The following is a 17,237-nucleotide window of genomic DNA, read 5'->3' on the forward strand; positions in this document are numbered from 1 at the left end:
CCCTTCTTGCTCTCTCAAGGACTTCATTCCCTCAGTGTTCAACTTTGTCTAGTGCATGAAGTCATCAGCAGCACCCACCATTAAAAAACAAACAGAGGGCTGTGGTCCTTAACTTCATAACCCTCTCTAACCCAGTTTCTCTGTTCCCTTCAGAGCAGAACTTTTTGTCTGTACCACCTCACCTCATGAATTCCTCACCCCATTCCAGTGACTTCCAGTCCAGTGTGCCTTGCTCCCACCTCCCAGTCTGCTGTTGTCAAAATCAACAACCATGATGCCATTTCCAGGGGCTTCTTCCCCATCTTGATCTCACTCAACCTATTTACAACAATTGACAGCTCCTTCCTTCAAAACACCTCGCAGTCCCTTAGCTCTTCAGCATGACCCCTTGCCAGCCTTCCTTCTTCGGTTGTTCTTCCTTCTCAGTCTCTTGCTAGTTCCTTCTCTCCCATCTAACTTAAGTGTTGGCATGCCTCAGAGCTTGACACTGGGCCCTCTTCTCTTTTCTGGGCCTCTGGGGTAGGCTGAATAATGTCCCCAAAGATTTTGTGTCCTTATCCCTGAACCTGTGTTACTTCTTTATGTGGCAAAAAGGACTTTGCAAGTATGATTAAGTGAAGGATCCTGAGACGGACTACTCAGGTTGTCCATAAATAAAAGTCACAGTGCCCTTCTAAAAGAGAGGCAGAGGGAGGTCTGACTACAGAAAAAGGCCATGTGACAACTGAAGTAGGACACTATGCCACGGCTTTGGAGATGGAGGAAGGGGCCACAAGCCAGGGAATGCTGCTCTAAAACCTTGAAAAGGCAAGGGAACAGATTTTCCCCCAGCACCTCCAGAGGGAGCTTGACCCTGTGGGCATCCTGTATTCCATTAAACATGATTTTGGATTTAAGAGTTCCAGAACTGTTAGAGAATACACGGGAGCCATCAAGTTTGTGGTCATTTTTTTACAGCCCTCTTCATACCTTATTTCATCTATTTCACTTTTAATTATATCCAAACTCCTTACGTTGGTCTCGGGCCCAGCCTGAGTTGGCCCATGCCCACCTCTCCTCATCTCCAACTCTTCTTTTCTCTAGCTTTGATCAGTTCTTGGGTCCTGCTAGTTCTTTTCTGCCTCGGGACCTTTGCACATGCTGCTTTCTATGCCTGGAGCACTCTTCCTCTCCAGCACTCTCATCCCCCTTCCTACCTTTCCTAGCTCATCTGTGAGCTCACCAGACTGCCCTCTGTTATTTCCTACCTTCACTATTTTCCTTTGTAGCACTTATCACAAGACATGACCATTTTATCCTTCTGTTGGTTTGATTTTCTTCTGCCTCTTTGACTGCAATATAGGCTTCATGGAAGCAAAGACCCCTGACCTTTTTTTGTTCATCGCTGCATCCCCAGCACAGACCACAGTGCAGATATATAATAGTTGCTCAGCAAATATTACTTGAATGAATGTGTAAGCAGAATAGACAGTGTAGTGGGTTGGACTATTCTGACTTCGACTATTTCAGTTGCAAAAAGTCTCATATTCAAATGTCAAATGTCAAGGGTCTGAAACAAACAGATTCTGGGACAGTGGCTGTGAGGTCCACAGCTGCTTTGGCTTCCTTCTAATAAATGACACTGGGCAGGGAGGACATGGGAGGAGCATGTATTATTCAATCCCTAAATGCACTTTACAATTAGGAAAAAAAGGTCATCAAAAGTAAGGAAAGTCTAAGAAACTGTCACAGCTAAGAGGAGCTAAGGAGACATGATAACTAAACACAATGTGGCATCCTAGATGGGATCCTAGAACAGAAAACAAAAAGATACGACGTAAACATTAAGGAGATATGAATAAGCTAGATTTTAATATTAATGAAATTATGTATTAATGTACTGATATTAATGTAATCTGATCAACCATCAGATTCTGTATATTTAGGAGAGAGAAGCAAGTGAATTTGGAAATTGGTTATGGCAGCTGGGAGAAACGGAAGCGTTAAAGATGGTGCTGGAGGCTTCTGGCTTGGCTATATGAGTGGATGGTGGTGCACTCAGCCAGATAGGGAAGACTGGAGTTCAGCTGGAGAGGAAGATGACCGCAGGCCTGGCCATTATGAATCCGAAGTCCTGTGAGCCATCCCAGTGCAGAGCTGTGTAAACTGTCGGATGAGTGTTCAGAGGTCAAGGTCTGAGGGACTCGAGGGCAGACGGAGGGGGCTAGCCTGCGCCCGTCCAGGTACAAAGGGCAGAGAAGGCAGCCCAGCCCAAGGAGCCCTCCTATTTAAAGGTCCTGTCAGCCGCAAACGTGGTCGGCTGGAGCATCTCCTCCTGTTTCTCATGCTCCACTTCCTGTAAGTGGCTTAGAAGCAGCTGTCTGCAGCCCCCAATCCCACCCACCCGCGGACAGCCCGGGGCCGGCTCCCGCACCAAGCCTCGGCGGGCTGGGAAGGCCGGAAGAAAAGCGCGGATCCGGCCAGCGATAACTGAAGTGTGAGACCCTGGCGCACGCAGGGCTCCGCACAGCCCTCGCGCCTCCACTCACGCAAGCTCCTGGAAGGGTCCACAGTCCCCTCTTCTACACCATTCGAATGGCTTTTATGGCAGCCGTTGCCCTTTGAAGCGTTCGCAGCTCCTTTTAAGCCGATTCCGCCCTATAGAACTGTTGGGAGTGGGGCGTAAAGGAGGACCCTTCTGTCTACACGGTGAGAGGTCGCTTTCGGAAATTATTTCAAAAATCCCGGTCGAGGAACGGCGGAGGCTGAGGCCGAGAGGGGGCGCGAGTATTGCCGAGGTATTGCGAGTATTGCCGAGGTATTGCGAGTATTGCGAGTATTGCTCGGTGGGAAGGTCCCCCTGCCGAGATGGATCCCGGGGTCCCTGCACGCTGCCGCGCCCACCCCGCCCGCGTCAGTGCGGTTTCCGGCAACTCCACGCGCCCGGGCTCTCGCGCTCGCCCAGGGTTCCGGAAGAGCGCGGCCGGGCGTGCGGAGCGCGCGGGCGGGCCGGGGGGGGCGGCTTCGGGGCTCGGGGCGGGGCGGAGGGGTCGCGGGAGCGCCTGGTTCTCGCGCCTGCGGACGCGCGCGAGGCGGGGGAGCGCCGGGCGGCGCGCGCAGGCCGGGGACCTGTACGGGGCGAGCGCGCGGGGGCGGGCCTGCGCCCAGCCGGCGGCGGACGAGCGAGCGCGAGAGCTCCTGCGCCCGGGCGCACGGCGGGAGCGCCGGCGGTGCTGTGGCTCGCCGGGAGCCGGGAACCCCGACACACAAAGGCTGGTGGGATGCGTGAGCAACCCGGGAGCCGGGAAAGGGAAAGCGAAAGCCGCGGGCGCGGCAGGTGACGGCGGAGGCGCCGCGCAGTCCTCCCGACGCCGGCGGTACCCGGGCCTGCCCTCCTGGGCCTGCCCTCCTGGGCCTGTCGGGCTGAACCCGGCGCGCCGCAGCCATGGCTATCGCCCACCTGGCCACCGAGTACGTGTTCTCGGACTTCTTGCTGAAGGAGCCCTCGGAGCCCAAGTTCAAGGGGCTGCGGCTGGAGCTGGCCGTGGATAAGATGGTCACGTGCATCGCCGTGGGTCTGCCCCTGCTGCTCATCTCGCTGGCCTTCGCGCAGGAAATCTCGATCGGTAAGGCCCGGGCGGGAGGGGCGGGGTGGGGCCGGCCGGCGTGAGCCGGCGTTATTCGAGGTGCCCGGGTCTGGTGGGAAGTGATTTTACTGCGCGCCCCTGGAAGCCCACTCGGCTGCGATGGGCGTGAACGTTGGGAAGAAAGGGAGCCCCGGTTTTATGGCCTGAAGTATTCTTTGCCCACGTGGTTCATTTTATACCCTGTGGATCCTGCCTGCATCCCTACTGCTCAGTTCTTCTGTCTGCTCCCCACGGATCCTGAGTGTGGCGTGGCGTTTGTGTCCGCCTCTTAGGACCGGCGCCCTTGCCATCAGATTTGTCAAAAACAGTGGTCTCCTATTCCCTTCCCCTCACCCCTACATTTGTGTAATTACCTACAGAGAAGTTCCTGAGTGGCTGAGTGGAGGATTGAAGAAAAGTACTCCCTGAAATGTGTTCTCCCTTCATCACCTTACATTGAGTTGATACTGACTGAGACTGGTTCTGCGGGGTTGTGAATGATGGGAAATGACTGCACTTGGCGGGCATTAGAGGGATACCAGAATCCTCCACCCGGACAGCCTTGTTATGAATGTGGGATGAACAAGTCCCCTTCGTGTGGACTAGTGTTTACTCATAATAACACTTACGATGTGCGATAGTGTTTGGGGCAGGATCACGTGGCTAATAAGACTCCGGGCTTCCTCATCAGCCGTTCTGACTTACAGCACAGGAGAGGATGCTTATGAGTCAAGAGGACAGCTAGAGACTGTTCACTAGGGGAGAAGAGAGGCTGGTGGGGCTGGACCTTGGGGAAAGCGTATATAAGAAACTGTGCTGGCCCTGAGCCCTGGAGCACGGGTGGGATTTGGATAAGCAGAGGTGAGACCTTTGCTAAGATTTTGAGATCGCAGAGAATGTTACATGTTCCTGGAAGGAGAGAGATAGTGACCGTCCCCCGCTGAGGCAGGAGAGTTAGTCACAGTTCTTGGGATATGAGCATGAATATGGGTCCAGTCCGTTAGAACAGAGGAGTACAGACTTGATGGTTTTAAAAGTGCAAAGTTATTGTTTGAGCAGAGGATGGAACATTACTTAATAAACCTGATGGTAGCATGGAGGGTCTAGGGTCAAGGAGGGGAATTGGAGCTAGGGAGGCCAGATGCCAGACGATGGGGCATTAACTGAGGTCTTGTGCATACATGAGGGCCAAGGCTTGAAGGGAAAGGATGGGAGATGATTTCTAAGAGATGAAGGAGCAATAAGGGGCACCTGGGTACCTAGTTCTTAATAGGTCATGAAGGGCAGATATTGACCAGAGTTGTTGTTGGAAAGGCTATAGACCTGAGTGACTGGAAAATGGTGGTGCACTCAGAGGGGAGGAGCAGAGGGAGAAGGAGAGAGAATCTCAAGCAGACTCCCCACTGAGCGCAGAGCCCAGTGTGGGGCTCGATCTCATGACCCTGAGATCACCACTTGAGCTGAAATCAAGAGTCGGAGGCCTGAGCCACCCAAGCGCCCTGAGAATGGTGGTATTCTTGATGGGAATAGTGAAGTTGCAGGAGGAGTTGGTTAGAAAAGGGTTATGGTGAGTTTGATTTTGTGATCTACAGCACTAAGTTGTTCAACTTGTCAGGAAGTTGCCAAGTTCATTGTGGAAAATAAGTGATCAGTTTTTTCGTCTTTGGGCAGGCAGAGCCATGGGGTTTCATTCGGCCTTCCAGATGGCCAGGAGTTGGGACTTCCAGTAGAAAGGAAAACCACCAAGTAGCTTGGGTCCTGGAGAGTCTCCCCCGTCAGCAGATGTTCCTTGAGTACCAGCTGTGGGCTGGAGCCAGTGCTAGGCACCATGGCCCAGGAATAAATGAGGCATGGTCCCCGTCATGGAGAAGCAGCAGTCTTGGGCATCTGATGCCAGGAGGAGGGAGTTGGTTACCCTCCGTGATCAAACTTAATGTCTACCCCGCATAGTAGAGGGATTCTGGAGGCAGAAGCACTCTCGACACATTCAAGTTGATGGGCTGCTGGAGAGGCATTTGGTTGGCATTGGGAATGGGTTTATCCAGCAGGAGTCTGAGCTTATGCTATGCGCAGAGAGCACTGCTGTGCGTTGAGTGGGACATGAAAGGAGTTTGAGGCATGGTCTTCTTCCCACCCTGCGAGAGTTTACCACCCATCTGGGCACTAGGGCAGATGTGCTGACAGGTGACATTCAGCAGCATGTGGTTCAGTGACAGGACAGTGTCAAGCTCTGAGCACCCAGCAGGTAAAAGTTGGCAGGGACTTGGGTGATGCTGTGGAGCAGACTCCCCTTCTTCTCAAGTGCTTCAGACTTCTGAGGGGAGGGCAGGCATGTGGGATGACCCAGCTGCACTGGGGAAGACCTGTCAGGTTGAGTACTCATTAGATAATGCCAGAAAGAAAGATATTAGGGAGGAGAAGAGAGGTACATAAATTAATGCATGGAGTCAGTACAATGGAGTCATGTCAGGGAGCATTAAATTTTGTGCAGTTTCAGCTTTTGTGTGAAAGCAAGAACAAGCCGAGCGATTAAGGAGAATAACAATGGAGAGAGAGAGTGATTTAAATGGAGCGCACCCACCACTTCAATCAGGAGCACTGCCCCTGAAAGAGGGTGAGATGGGCCTGCACACTTAAAACGTGGCTTCATCATCCCTCTGATAAGTACGCCCCACCTTGCTGGTGCCTGGAATATTCTTTCATGGTTGTACTTTGCACATTGCATTATAACTTGTTCATGTGGCCCCCTTACTTACGAGATACTTCTTCTATTGATCACTAGAAGCTGGTGTCTTGTACGGCACGTGGAAGCCCCTCTGTAAGGTTTGCTGAGTGAATGAAAGGTGACAGGTTTTGGCATCATCAGACGTCTGTTGAGCCCAGCGTGCATGATGCTGTTCTTGGCAGTGGGGCAGCGGGACACTTGTAAGACGTAGACCCTGCCCCTTGGAAGGTGGTTGAGCAGAGAAGAGGGTCATAACCTCCTCACACAGGATTCATGGAATCTGGGTGGGGTCAGAGGTGTGCAGCCGGGTGCAATAGAAAGCAGAGGGAGGGGTTGCTTCTGACTCGGGGTAACAGCCCTGGGCTCAGGGCAGGGAAGGGTTGAAACTGAACTCTGAAGAAGGGTTCCAGATGTATGGAGCAGTGCGAGCCCAAGCAGGGAGGCATGGGATGCTGTGTGGCTGTGGGAGCTTTAGGGGCAGACACAGTCAGGAGAAGGGGGAAAGTGGGAGTCAGGTCAGTCCAGAGGGGCTGATAGGGAAAAGAGGGTGCAGTAAATCTCACTGCTTTCCCTTTGGTGTTGGCGGGTGTATATACAGTGTGAAAATCACCTTTAATGGCTACAGATACCAATTTTCCTCTCTTCTTCTTACATTGATAACCTGGTATACATAAAAATTTGTTGATCGTGATATGAAATCCTCTTAAGCCTAAAATACATTTTGTTTTCCAGTTTCTGAAAACTCAGTTTTCCATGAACTAGTATTCTATAAAATAGGGTCCAAGTTGTAACTGGGTGACAATTTTTGCTTTAAGGAAACATTTTCTTTTAAAGAAAATGTTCTCCTAAATCTGAAATTTTGCACAGACTTCTTAGAATTAAAAAAGTATACGTGTACGGAAGCAGAGTGGAAGATTGGAGAATGTCCTCATGATAAAACCTATTGGGCTTTAGAGTAGGAGGCTTCTCCTTAGTCTTTGACCCATTTTCTCACCAGTTCAGCCCACTGGGCTTGTCTTAGAAAAGAGGGACAGACTCTGCCCAGGCCACAGAGACCTGCCAGTGGGGCAGTGAAGGACCGTTATTTAGACCCTCCTGGGTGCTGGCATGGGGGGGTGGGGCTGCAGGCAGAGTCTGTGCACAGAGATTCTCAGCAGATATGGCCTGGCGTGGTGGGCGCTGGTGTGGGGCTCCTGGCACTGGGGGGCATTGCTGCGGGGCTGGGGAGCAAAAAGGGAGCTCTGCCTTGCTGTCTGCCCACAGGTTATGGGTCATTGTAGAAGTGACGAGGTGCAGAAGAACAGAGAAGCGCTGGTGCCCCCGGTCAAGGTCAGGGGAACTCTGGTAGCCTGTGTAGCAGCCTGGGGCAGGGACTGCTTATTGATCCTGACGGCCCTATGATGGGGAGAATTACAAGCAGAAACAGTCTGGAGGGAGTTGCTAGGGGACTTTCTTAACCCCTGAGTTTTTGCTGGGAGCATTTGGAAGGCTTTTGGAAAGTGAGCTAACTGACTTGAACTGATGTAAGAATTAAAATATGCACCTGGCCTGGGGAGGCCTGATACTTCTACTCAGCCTGCCTAGAACACTCCAGGCCCGGCTCCCCAGAGGGCAAGTTAGGTATGGAGAAGAAAACAACAACTCAGTTTTGCATTAACTGGCACACAGCAGAAGTTTCAGTGTCATCATGACTGGGCCAGGAAGACTGGGATGGGGGCCAGAGAAGGGGAACTGATGCTCTGTTTTCCCAGCCCTCCCTTTTTCTCTCCCCTTGCCTCGTCTCATGCCTTGTGCACAACAAGTGCTCAATAAAAATATGGTGAAGGAAATGCTGGAGCACATTAAGGACTCTCTGGAGTCCTCCCTTGGACTGTGGCTGGGGAGCAGGGGCATTGCGGGAATGGGAAGCATGGAATAAGGGAAGCCAGGTCCAGATGCTAAGGTCAGGCCAAAGGTTGCAGTCTCCAGCTCCCACCCAGTGTCTGGAATTCACCAGCTGGAGGCAAGGGGTTCCGGGTACGGAGAGGGAGACTTCCCAGTCGCCGGGCTGCCCGTGTCATTTAAGAACACAAGTCATGTCCAGTCATGGATTCCTTCCTGACGTCTGTCCCCGATAATAGCATTCACGGAGACAGGTCATCATGGGAGGGAGCCAAGTTGCCCCACTTGACTTATAAGGGCAGGCTGTGTTCCAAGTACCTCAGATTCCCTTTTGCAGTGTTTTGTGGCGAGGAGGGAGCTGTGTTTGTAGTGTTGAAGGGCTCTACTATGGAGGGCGGATGAATGTCATTCCCTGTGGCTTGCCAGCATGGGAGCTGCAGGGGGACAAAGTTCTGTGCCACGGAAGGACCCTCATTCGAATACACCTGCCCCCAGAGAGAGATTAGGAACTAGGTGGGTGGCAACTCTGTGTCGAATACAAGCATTAGTAGGGGCGCCTGGGTGGCTGAGTCAGTTAAGCTCAGGGTTGTGAGTTCAAGCCCGACATTGGGCTCCACACGGGGGGTGGAGCCTACTTAAAAAACAAACAAACAAAAAGAATACAAGCGTTAGTAGACTGCCCGGCCTTTAAAATCTGAGATTTTAAGAGGGTTTGTCTAAACTATTGAATAAATAGATGCCCTCAGTGTGCTACCTTTCAACATGAGTGGGATTCATGTTCTTGGAGTCTTCTGACAGGGTCTGCTGTGCCCTTGGCTCAGGGCTGTACAGGGCCTGATGCTGAGGGGATCCTCCTGAGGGACGGCTTTGCTTCTCCCGTGCCCTGACCTGGCATGTCAGGAGGCCCTGGAGAGGAGAGCCCCTGTCTCCTGTCAGGATGCTTCTTGCCCTGAGCCGGGGTGGCTGGACCGGATGAGCAGCAGGGCAGCCGGCGGACCCCTGGGAAAGGGTGTTTCAGCTGCCCTGGGAGCCTTCGCTCCCTGCTGCCTCCCCCCGCCCAGCGAGCACCCACAGTTCTGGGCAGAGGGATTTGGTCCCTCCGGGTTAGCTCCGCTCCACAGCTAGTTTTACAGGGCAGGCGTTAGCCTCTCCCCCCTCCTCCCTGCAGAGCCAAAGGACAGGTGACAACTGCAGCTGCTTCCAATCCTATTAGCATAGAGTCCCCCTTGTGTTTCCTGCACTCGGGAGAGGCTGCTGATGGGTACAGTTTTTCTGGGTTAATTTTTGTGGTTTTTTTTTTCTTTTTTACTCTTGTATTTTTTTTTTAATTCTTTTTTTTTAAGATTTTATTATTTATTTGAGAGAGAGAGGGGTAGAGCACAAGCAGGGGGAGCAGCAGAGAGAGAGGGAGAAGCAGGCTCCCCGCTGAGCAGGGAGCCTGATGCGGGGCTCGATCCCAGGACCCTGGGATCATGACCTGAGCCGAAGGCAGATGCTTAACCGACTTAGCCACCCAGGCGCCCCCTCTTGTATTTTTATTGTACAAATAGTACCTACATACATTCTGATGATAAATGATGCATAAGCCTCCTTCATCACGTGCTAGAGGTAACCACCATGGACGCTTGGTACAGCCTTAAAGTCCTCTTTCTCTCATTAGTACACCATGTGTACACGTTCTTTTAAAAACAAATTGAGTCATACGCAGTGGTTTGCTTTTTCCCACTGAGGATGTTCTGGAGAGTGTTCCATGTTAGTATGTAGGCATTACTTCACTGTTTTTTTAATTGAAGTATAATTAACTTACAGTGTTTATTAGTCTTGGGTGTACACTATAACGTTCAGCACTTCCATACATTACTCACCCCTTCGCCCATCCCCTCACCCACCTCCCCTCTGGCAACCACCAGTTTGTTCCCTGTATTTAAGTGTGTATGTTGTGTGTTTGTCCCTTCTTTTTTTTGTTTCTTAAATTCCACATATGAATGAAATTGTAGGGTATTTGTCTTTCTTTGGCTCCGTCCATGTTCTTGCGGAGCATAGTATGTTTTCACCATAATTCATCTAAGCACTCTCTCAGTGATGCATGTTTAGGTTCTTTCAAACTTTCTACTATTATGCACAAGGCTTGTTTGTACAGAAGTCTTTGTAAATGCTCCCCTCCTCTCAGCATTGAAAGGAAAGAAGAAACCAGTATCAGTTTCCAGGATGAAATCATTTTCCAGGATAGTTTTGCATTCCTGAGTTCTTACTGCAAGTAAGTACAAAAAAAAAAAACAAAAAAAGCCACCTTGTATACCCTCCTCCACTAACTCCGTCTAAATGTTACTCTGTAAGAAGATCGGAAGAGACATTTTGATGTGCTTTCAGTTTTAAGAAAGATTAGCCTCTTCCCAGGAGAAAATTACAAAATTCAAACAATACAAAATTACAACAACTCCTGAAGTATTCTCATAACACACTGTAAGTTTCCTTCCTACTCCCACCATAAGTTGCAGTTAGATAATTATTTCTATAAATATTTGTTGAATACTGTCTCCCTACCACACTGTAAGTTCATTGAGGGCAGGAGCCATCTTTCCTCTATCTGGTTGACTGCTCTATCCATAGTTTCCAACATAAAATTTGATACACAGTAGGCATTCAACAGAGTGTGTGAATGAACAGAATGATCAGCGATGTCAGTAGGATTGGATCTGGAGTGTTATTATATTGTCTGTACGATGGAATTTTATGTATCTTCAAAGAGTTAGTGTTAAAAAAATTGTCAAAAATATTTGGAAACTCTGTATAGTGTCATCGGAACTGATTAGAATAACAATAATAGAGCAATGAATATGAATTGAGAGAAGGTAAGCAAACATTTAATAATGATGAGATCAATTTTTAAAATAACTAGAACTTGGGGCACCTGGGTAACTCAATTGGTTAAGTGTCTGCCTCCGGCTCAGGTCATGATCCCAGGGTCCTGGAATCGAGTCCCGCATCAGGCTCCCTACTCAGTGGGGAGCCTGCTTCTCCCTCTGCCTCTGCCTGCCGCTCCCCCTGCTTGTGCACACACTCGCTCGCTCTCTCTGCCAAATAAATAAATAAAATCTTTAAAAAGATAAATAAAATAACTAGAACTTGCCCAAGCAGCATTTAGTCTGTTTTCTTTTTTTTTTTTTAATTTTTTTATTTGAGTAGAGTTGACATACAACGTTACATTAGTTTCAGGTGTACAACATAGTGATTCACCATCTCTATACGTTACACTTTGCCCACCTCAAGTGTATGTCACCCTTCAATGCAATTACGGTATCATTGACTATATTCTCTGTGCTGTACCTTCTCTTCCCATGACTTACTCATTCCATAAATGGAACCCCTGTCTCCCATTCCCCTTCACCCATTTTACCACTCCCCTCCCAGACCCCTTTCCTCTGGCAATAATCAGTTTGTTTTCTGTATTTATAGATTTGGTTCTGCTTTTTGTTTGTTTATTCATTTGTTTTGTTTTTTGGATTTCACATCTGAATGAAAGCATGTGATATTTGTCTTTTTTGGTCCGACTTATTTCACTTAGCATAATACCCTCCAGGTCCATCTATGTTGTCATAAGTGGCAAGATCGCTTCCTTTTTTATGGCTGCATAATATTCCACTGTGGGTGTGTGTGTGTGTGTGTGTGTGTGTGTGTATGTGTGTGTGTGTACACATACCACATTTTTATCCATTCATCTATTGGTGGACACTTAGGTTGCTTCCATATCTTAGCTATTATAAATAATGCTGCAGTAAACATAGGGGTGCATATATCTTTTCAAATTAGTGTTTTTGTTTTCTTTGGGCAAATACTCAGTAGTGGAATTATTGGATCATGTGGTATTTATATTTCTAGTTTTTGGAGGAACCTCCATACTGTTTCCCATAGTGACTGTATCCGTTTTACAATGGGGAAAAGACAGTGTCTTCAATAAATGGTGCTGGGAAAACTGGACAGCTACATGCAAAAGAGTGAAACTGAACCAATTTCTAACTACACAAAAATAAACTCAAAATGGATTAAAGACCTAAATGTGAGACCTGAAATCATAAAAATCCTTGAACAGAACATAGGCAGTGATTTCTTTGACATCAGCCATAGCAACATTTTTCTAGATCTGTCTCCTGAGGCAAGGGAAATAAAAGCAAAAATAAACTATTGGGATTACATCAAAATAAGAAGCTTTTACACATCCAAGGAAACCATCAACAAAACAAAAAGGCAGCGTGCTGAATGGGAGAAGATATCTGCAAATGATATATCTGATAAGGGGTTAATATCCAAAATATATAAAGAATTTATATAACCCAATACCCCTCAAAAAGAACAGTCTGATTAAAAATGGACAGAAGACATGAACAGACATTTCTTCAAAGAAGACATCCAGGTGGCCAACAGACACATGAAAAGATGCTCAACATCACTCAGCACTGGGGAAGTGCAAATCAAAACCACAAGGTACCTGTCAGAATGGCTAAAATAAAATAAATAAATAAATAAAAATAACAAGTTGGCAAGGATGTGGAGAAAAAGGAACCCTCGTGTGCTGTGGGTGGGAAGCCGTCTTTTCTGTTTTGTTTCAGCCCACGCTGTTCCCTGACTTGAAGAGCCCTAGTAAATTAGAAGACCCGTGTTTATTTACTACCCACTTTCCTGTGTCTCCCCACCCCCGCCCCAAGAAAAAAAAAAGAAAGGAAAATGAAAATAAGGAAGAAAGTCTATTCTTTCATAATAGATGGAATTTCCACTAGCAAAAACTGAAAGTACGTCTTGGAACCTTTGCAGATTCTAAGTTTGGATTAGCAACATCCTTTTAAAAAACCACGTAAGCACCACTTTTCCTCTGCAGATTGTTTCCTTGGATTGCTTTCTGCTCAAACCCCTGAGGCAGTGAGTTTGGTCCAGAGTGGAGAAGGGGAGGGAGTTTGGGAGCATCATGCCCACTGTGCCCTGGCTGAGCAAGGCGGGCAGTGTGGGGACAAAGGTGGCCGGTGGGGGGGGGTTGGTGGGGGGGAGGACCTAGACAGAGCCTGTAGAGTACTGAGGCAAGCCTGGCTCTCTGTGGGATACAGGTGTGTGTTGGAAGGGGGTTTTTCATTCTCACGTATTTATTCATCCTCTCTGAAGCTTGTGCTCCTTTTTGTCTGAATTTGTGTGTTTTTATCTGATGATAAGGTAGGGCTTAGTGTCGCAAACATGGAAAATACGGAAGAGAAAATAGCAGTAATTCCACCACCAGAGATAGACACTCTTATATCTTGGTGTATTTTCCCCCAAGGCTTTTCATATATACATACCTGACAGCTCTACTTCTTACAAAAAAAAATCAAACACGAAATCGGGGCCATCTTACCATATTCTTTAACTTGCTTTTTGTTGGCTACAAAACTGAGTGTTGAATAGGAATATCAAAATTTAACCCTTTCACAATGTTTTTGCTAATATAAATAGCATTGTGGGGGAATACCCCTGAACAGAGCCCTCTTCCCTATGAAGATTTCAGTATTTCAACAAATTGTATAAGTCTAATCATGAGGCCGGGGTGTGCAGACATTTTCAGGACTCTGGTGTGGCAGGCCGCCCTCCAGGACTGTCCCTGCACCGCCACCAGCAGCTAGGAGAGGCCCGCCTCACCCCTGTCAGCAGCACGTCCTGATTGTCCTTGACAGTTCAGTAGATGGATAAAGGTCCACCATCATCCAGGTCACATTTATTCAGGTATGGCGTTGAACGGTTTTCCATATGTACTTTCACCTTCTATATAATTCTGTGAATTGTTCATGTCCTTTGCTTGTCTTTCAGAGGGCATGTTGGGTCCTCAGTGGATTTTATTAACAGCTAACATAGTTTCAGATAGTTGGGGCTGTCCTTTATGGCAGATACCTTCCTTTTCAGTTGTCAGTTACCTTTGAATTGTGACTATGGTTACTTTTGATGAGCAGAAGTTATTTTAAGTTGTCAAAACTGTCTATCTTTTCATTTTTTATTTCTTCAGTTCCATTATGATCAGACCATTGTAGCTCCTCCTTATGACAGTTAAATATCCATCTAGTTTTTTTTTTTTCTAATTACCTTTGATGATTTTATTTAACATTTACCTCTTTAGTCTGCTTTGGTCTTTTGATGGTGTAAGTCAAGACTCTAGCTGGTAATTCCTCCATTGTTCTTTATTGAGGTACCTGTTCCTTACCCATTGGTCTCTGGTGATTTCTTTATTATAAACTTTTTTTTTTAAAGATTTTATTTATTTGACAGAGAGAGAAGGGCAGGGGGAGAGGGAGAAACAGGCTCTCCGCAGAGCATAGAGCCCGATGCGGGACTCGATCCCAGGACCCTGAGATCACGACCTGAGCCAAAGGCAGACACTTAACCGACTGAGCCACCCAGGCGCCCCCTTTATTATAAACTCTTATGTGAGTGAGCCTGTTTTAGGGCTCTCTGTATTGTTACCAGCCCATCCTGTTACTGCTTCATCCTGACTTGTTTCTAGATGCAAGGAGATACCTGGGTATCGGGCAATACTGGCACCATGAACAAGGAAACCAAAGCATAGCTCAGCAGTTGAAGCGTCCCACTTGCCTGGCGCAGGTTGTTGCAGATAAATTCCTCATGGTGTAGTGAATATTTAGAATGCTACTGAATTAGAGGAAGAGGATCATTACCAACAGATCCTTATTGGGAACTTGTCACGTTCTCAACTCTGGACACTTTTCTTTTTGACAGTTACGAGAACCAGTACATGGCTACATCTTGGGGTGTTATTAAGGCTACTTAACCTTCCGTGTTTTGATCACTGCTATGACTACTGTCTTTGTGATTACAGGAAGTTGTAACTGATTATGAATGGGTTCTGAGAGGAATTACAACTTCCAGATTGGTTTGGAAAGTGGTGAATATTCCAGGAGGAAGGATGAATAGGCTATACGTTGCCTCAGTGCCTTGGCTGATAGGACAGGCTGAGGCCAGTGAGACTCCTGAGATGTTTCCCGCACCAACCAGCCCAGGTCTGTCCCACCCCCTGCTGCTAGTGTGGTAGTGGAGGGAGCTTCCTCCATACGAAATTCTAATATGCCACATGTCTCTATATCTGTATTTGTGTGTCTGTGTTTGCATTCAGGCAGTAAGAGAAAATTAAAGCCCTGCCCTTTTTTGGACACACCTACTCTTGGTCTCTTCCCCAGAGGTAACTACCGTTACTGTTAGTGTTTTAGGCTGCTCTGTGTTCCTGTAGAAAAACAGGATTTTATTTGTATTTTATTATTATTAAATTTTTAACAAAATATTATGCCTTGTATTAGTAGCTTATAATTTGCTCATTTATCTGCAGTGTGTCCTGGAGATATTTTTCATGTTGGTGCATGTAGGTCTGCCTCATTGTTTTTAGGTGTGGCATAATTTTCCACAGTACGACTATGCCCCAGTTCATTGAACCATTCTGTTAAGGGTCATGTACATTCATTCTGCCTTTTCCTACTGTACACGGTGATTCAGTCAGCGTCCTTGGACGTGCTTCCTCACGCGAAATGTGTTTCTCTAGATCAGTGGTTCTTAAACTTTTTGGTCTCGTGGCCCCTTTACACTTCACACTCTTAAATTCTGCTGGAGATTTCAAAGAACTTTTGTTTGTGGGTTGTATCTATCAGTATTTATCATATTAAAAATTAAAACTGAGAAAATTTAAAAACAATTTAAAATAATAAGTCAACATATATATATATATATTTAAAAACAACTTCAAAAACAAAAATTTTGTAAGAAGAGTGGTGGTGTTTTCCACTTTTACCAAATCTCCTTAATGTCTGACTTAATAAAAGACCACTGACTCTCACATCTGCTTTTCATTCATCATGTGGCAATATCCCATGTCAGTAGCCTCTCGAAACTCCACTGTATAAACTCATAAGAATGAGAATAAGAAGGCAAACAAAGCCTAGTATTATTGTGAAAACAGGCTTAACATCACGACCTTCCTGAAAGATTCTCAGGTTCCAGACCACACTTGGAGAACTGTTGCTCCGGAGTCAAACTGGAGAGTGGAATTGGAAGTTAGAGGGTCACAAGGTGTGCACATTCCAAATGTAAAAGGTACTTCCAGGTGCTCTCCAGAATATTAGCTCACGCTCTTACCAGTGATAGAGGGGAGTGGGCCCGTCCCCACTGCTTTACTCGTGCTTGATATTTTCAGGGTTTTCTATTTGCTCTTGTCATTGAAACGGTATCTCACTGTTTCCATTTGTAGTTCCCTATTTGCGCTGGGGTTTCACAAGACGTGGTTGTGGGCTCTGGCTGTAACACTTAGCGGTCTTCTAGGAACTGCTCATTCTTTCCAGCCTACCTACTCGTGCTTTTGGCCTGGGGTATTTGATCTTAGGGAGACTGTGAGGTGTCAGCTGGTCATCATTGCCTTAAGAAATCTCCCCCAAGCCCAGTCTATCTTAACTATTTCTTTTTGTTTTAAGCTGAAAGTTAAAAAAAAAAAAAAGTTCCCTCTGTTCCCTGTTTAACCTTGGTCAAGGAGCAAAACTAGCCAAGTTTACAGTTTACAGTTCTTTTGGGAACTGTAAAGATGTCTTTCAGAAAGTCTTTCTTTTAAATGTTAACATCTGCTGCACATTTGATGATCATGTGTAAGGGTTCCTAGAGAGAGAGACATTCTGTTCCCTCATTGGGGAGTCTCACCTTTCCTTAAACCAGGTTTTCTTTGCAAAACAGAAAATGACGCCTGTTAAGTGAGATAATACATGGAAGGAGGCCTGGAAGCTGGTTTGTGTTTAGTACATGCTGGTTGGCACTGAAGCTGGCTTACGTTACACTTCTGCAATCTGGAGGTGTTTGCAAAATTGTGATGAACCATAAACCGGCACAGCCGAGGTGAGAGGCCTCACGCTTCTCCCCAGCTCTCACTCACACTCAGGCGCTACTGAGACGGGTGCGAAAGGCTCAGCCCCAGAGGAGTAACTCACTAGCCTCCTGTCCCTCCCCCAGGGTCCCTTTGAAGAAGG

The 17,237-nt window shown here is 47.3% G+C and overlaps 1 protein-coding gene across 1 annotated transcript in view; it reads left to right on the forward strand.

Annotated features, from left to right (window-relative positions):
• The first annotated feature begins 3,424 nt into the window (after nt 1-3,424).
• PANX1 (pannexin 1) overlaps nt 3,425-17,237 on the forward strand; it is a 51,090-nt gene continuing 37,277 nt past the window's right edge. The window contains exon 1 of the mRNA XM_021679081.1: nt 3,425-3,605. Coding sequence (XP_021534756.1) covers nt 3,425-3,605 — 181 coding nt within the window. The remainder of the gene's footprint in view (nt 3,606-17,237) is intronic.

This window comes from Neomonachus schauinslandi, chromosome 11 (genome assembly GCF_002201575.2).
Source record: "Neomonachus schauinslandi chromosome 11, ASM220157v2, whole genome shotgun sequence".
Classification (NCBI taxonomy): domain Eukaryota; kingdom Metazoa; phylum Chordata; class Mammalia; order Carnivora; family Phocidae; genus Neomonachus; species Neomonachus schauinslandi.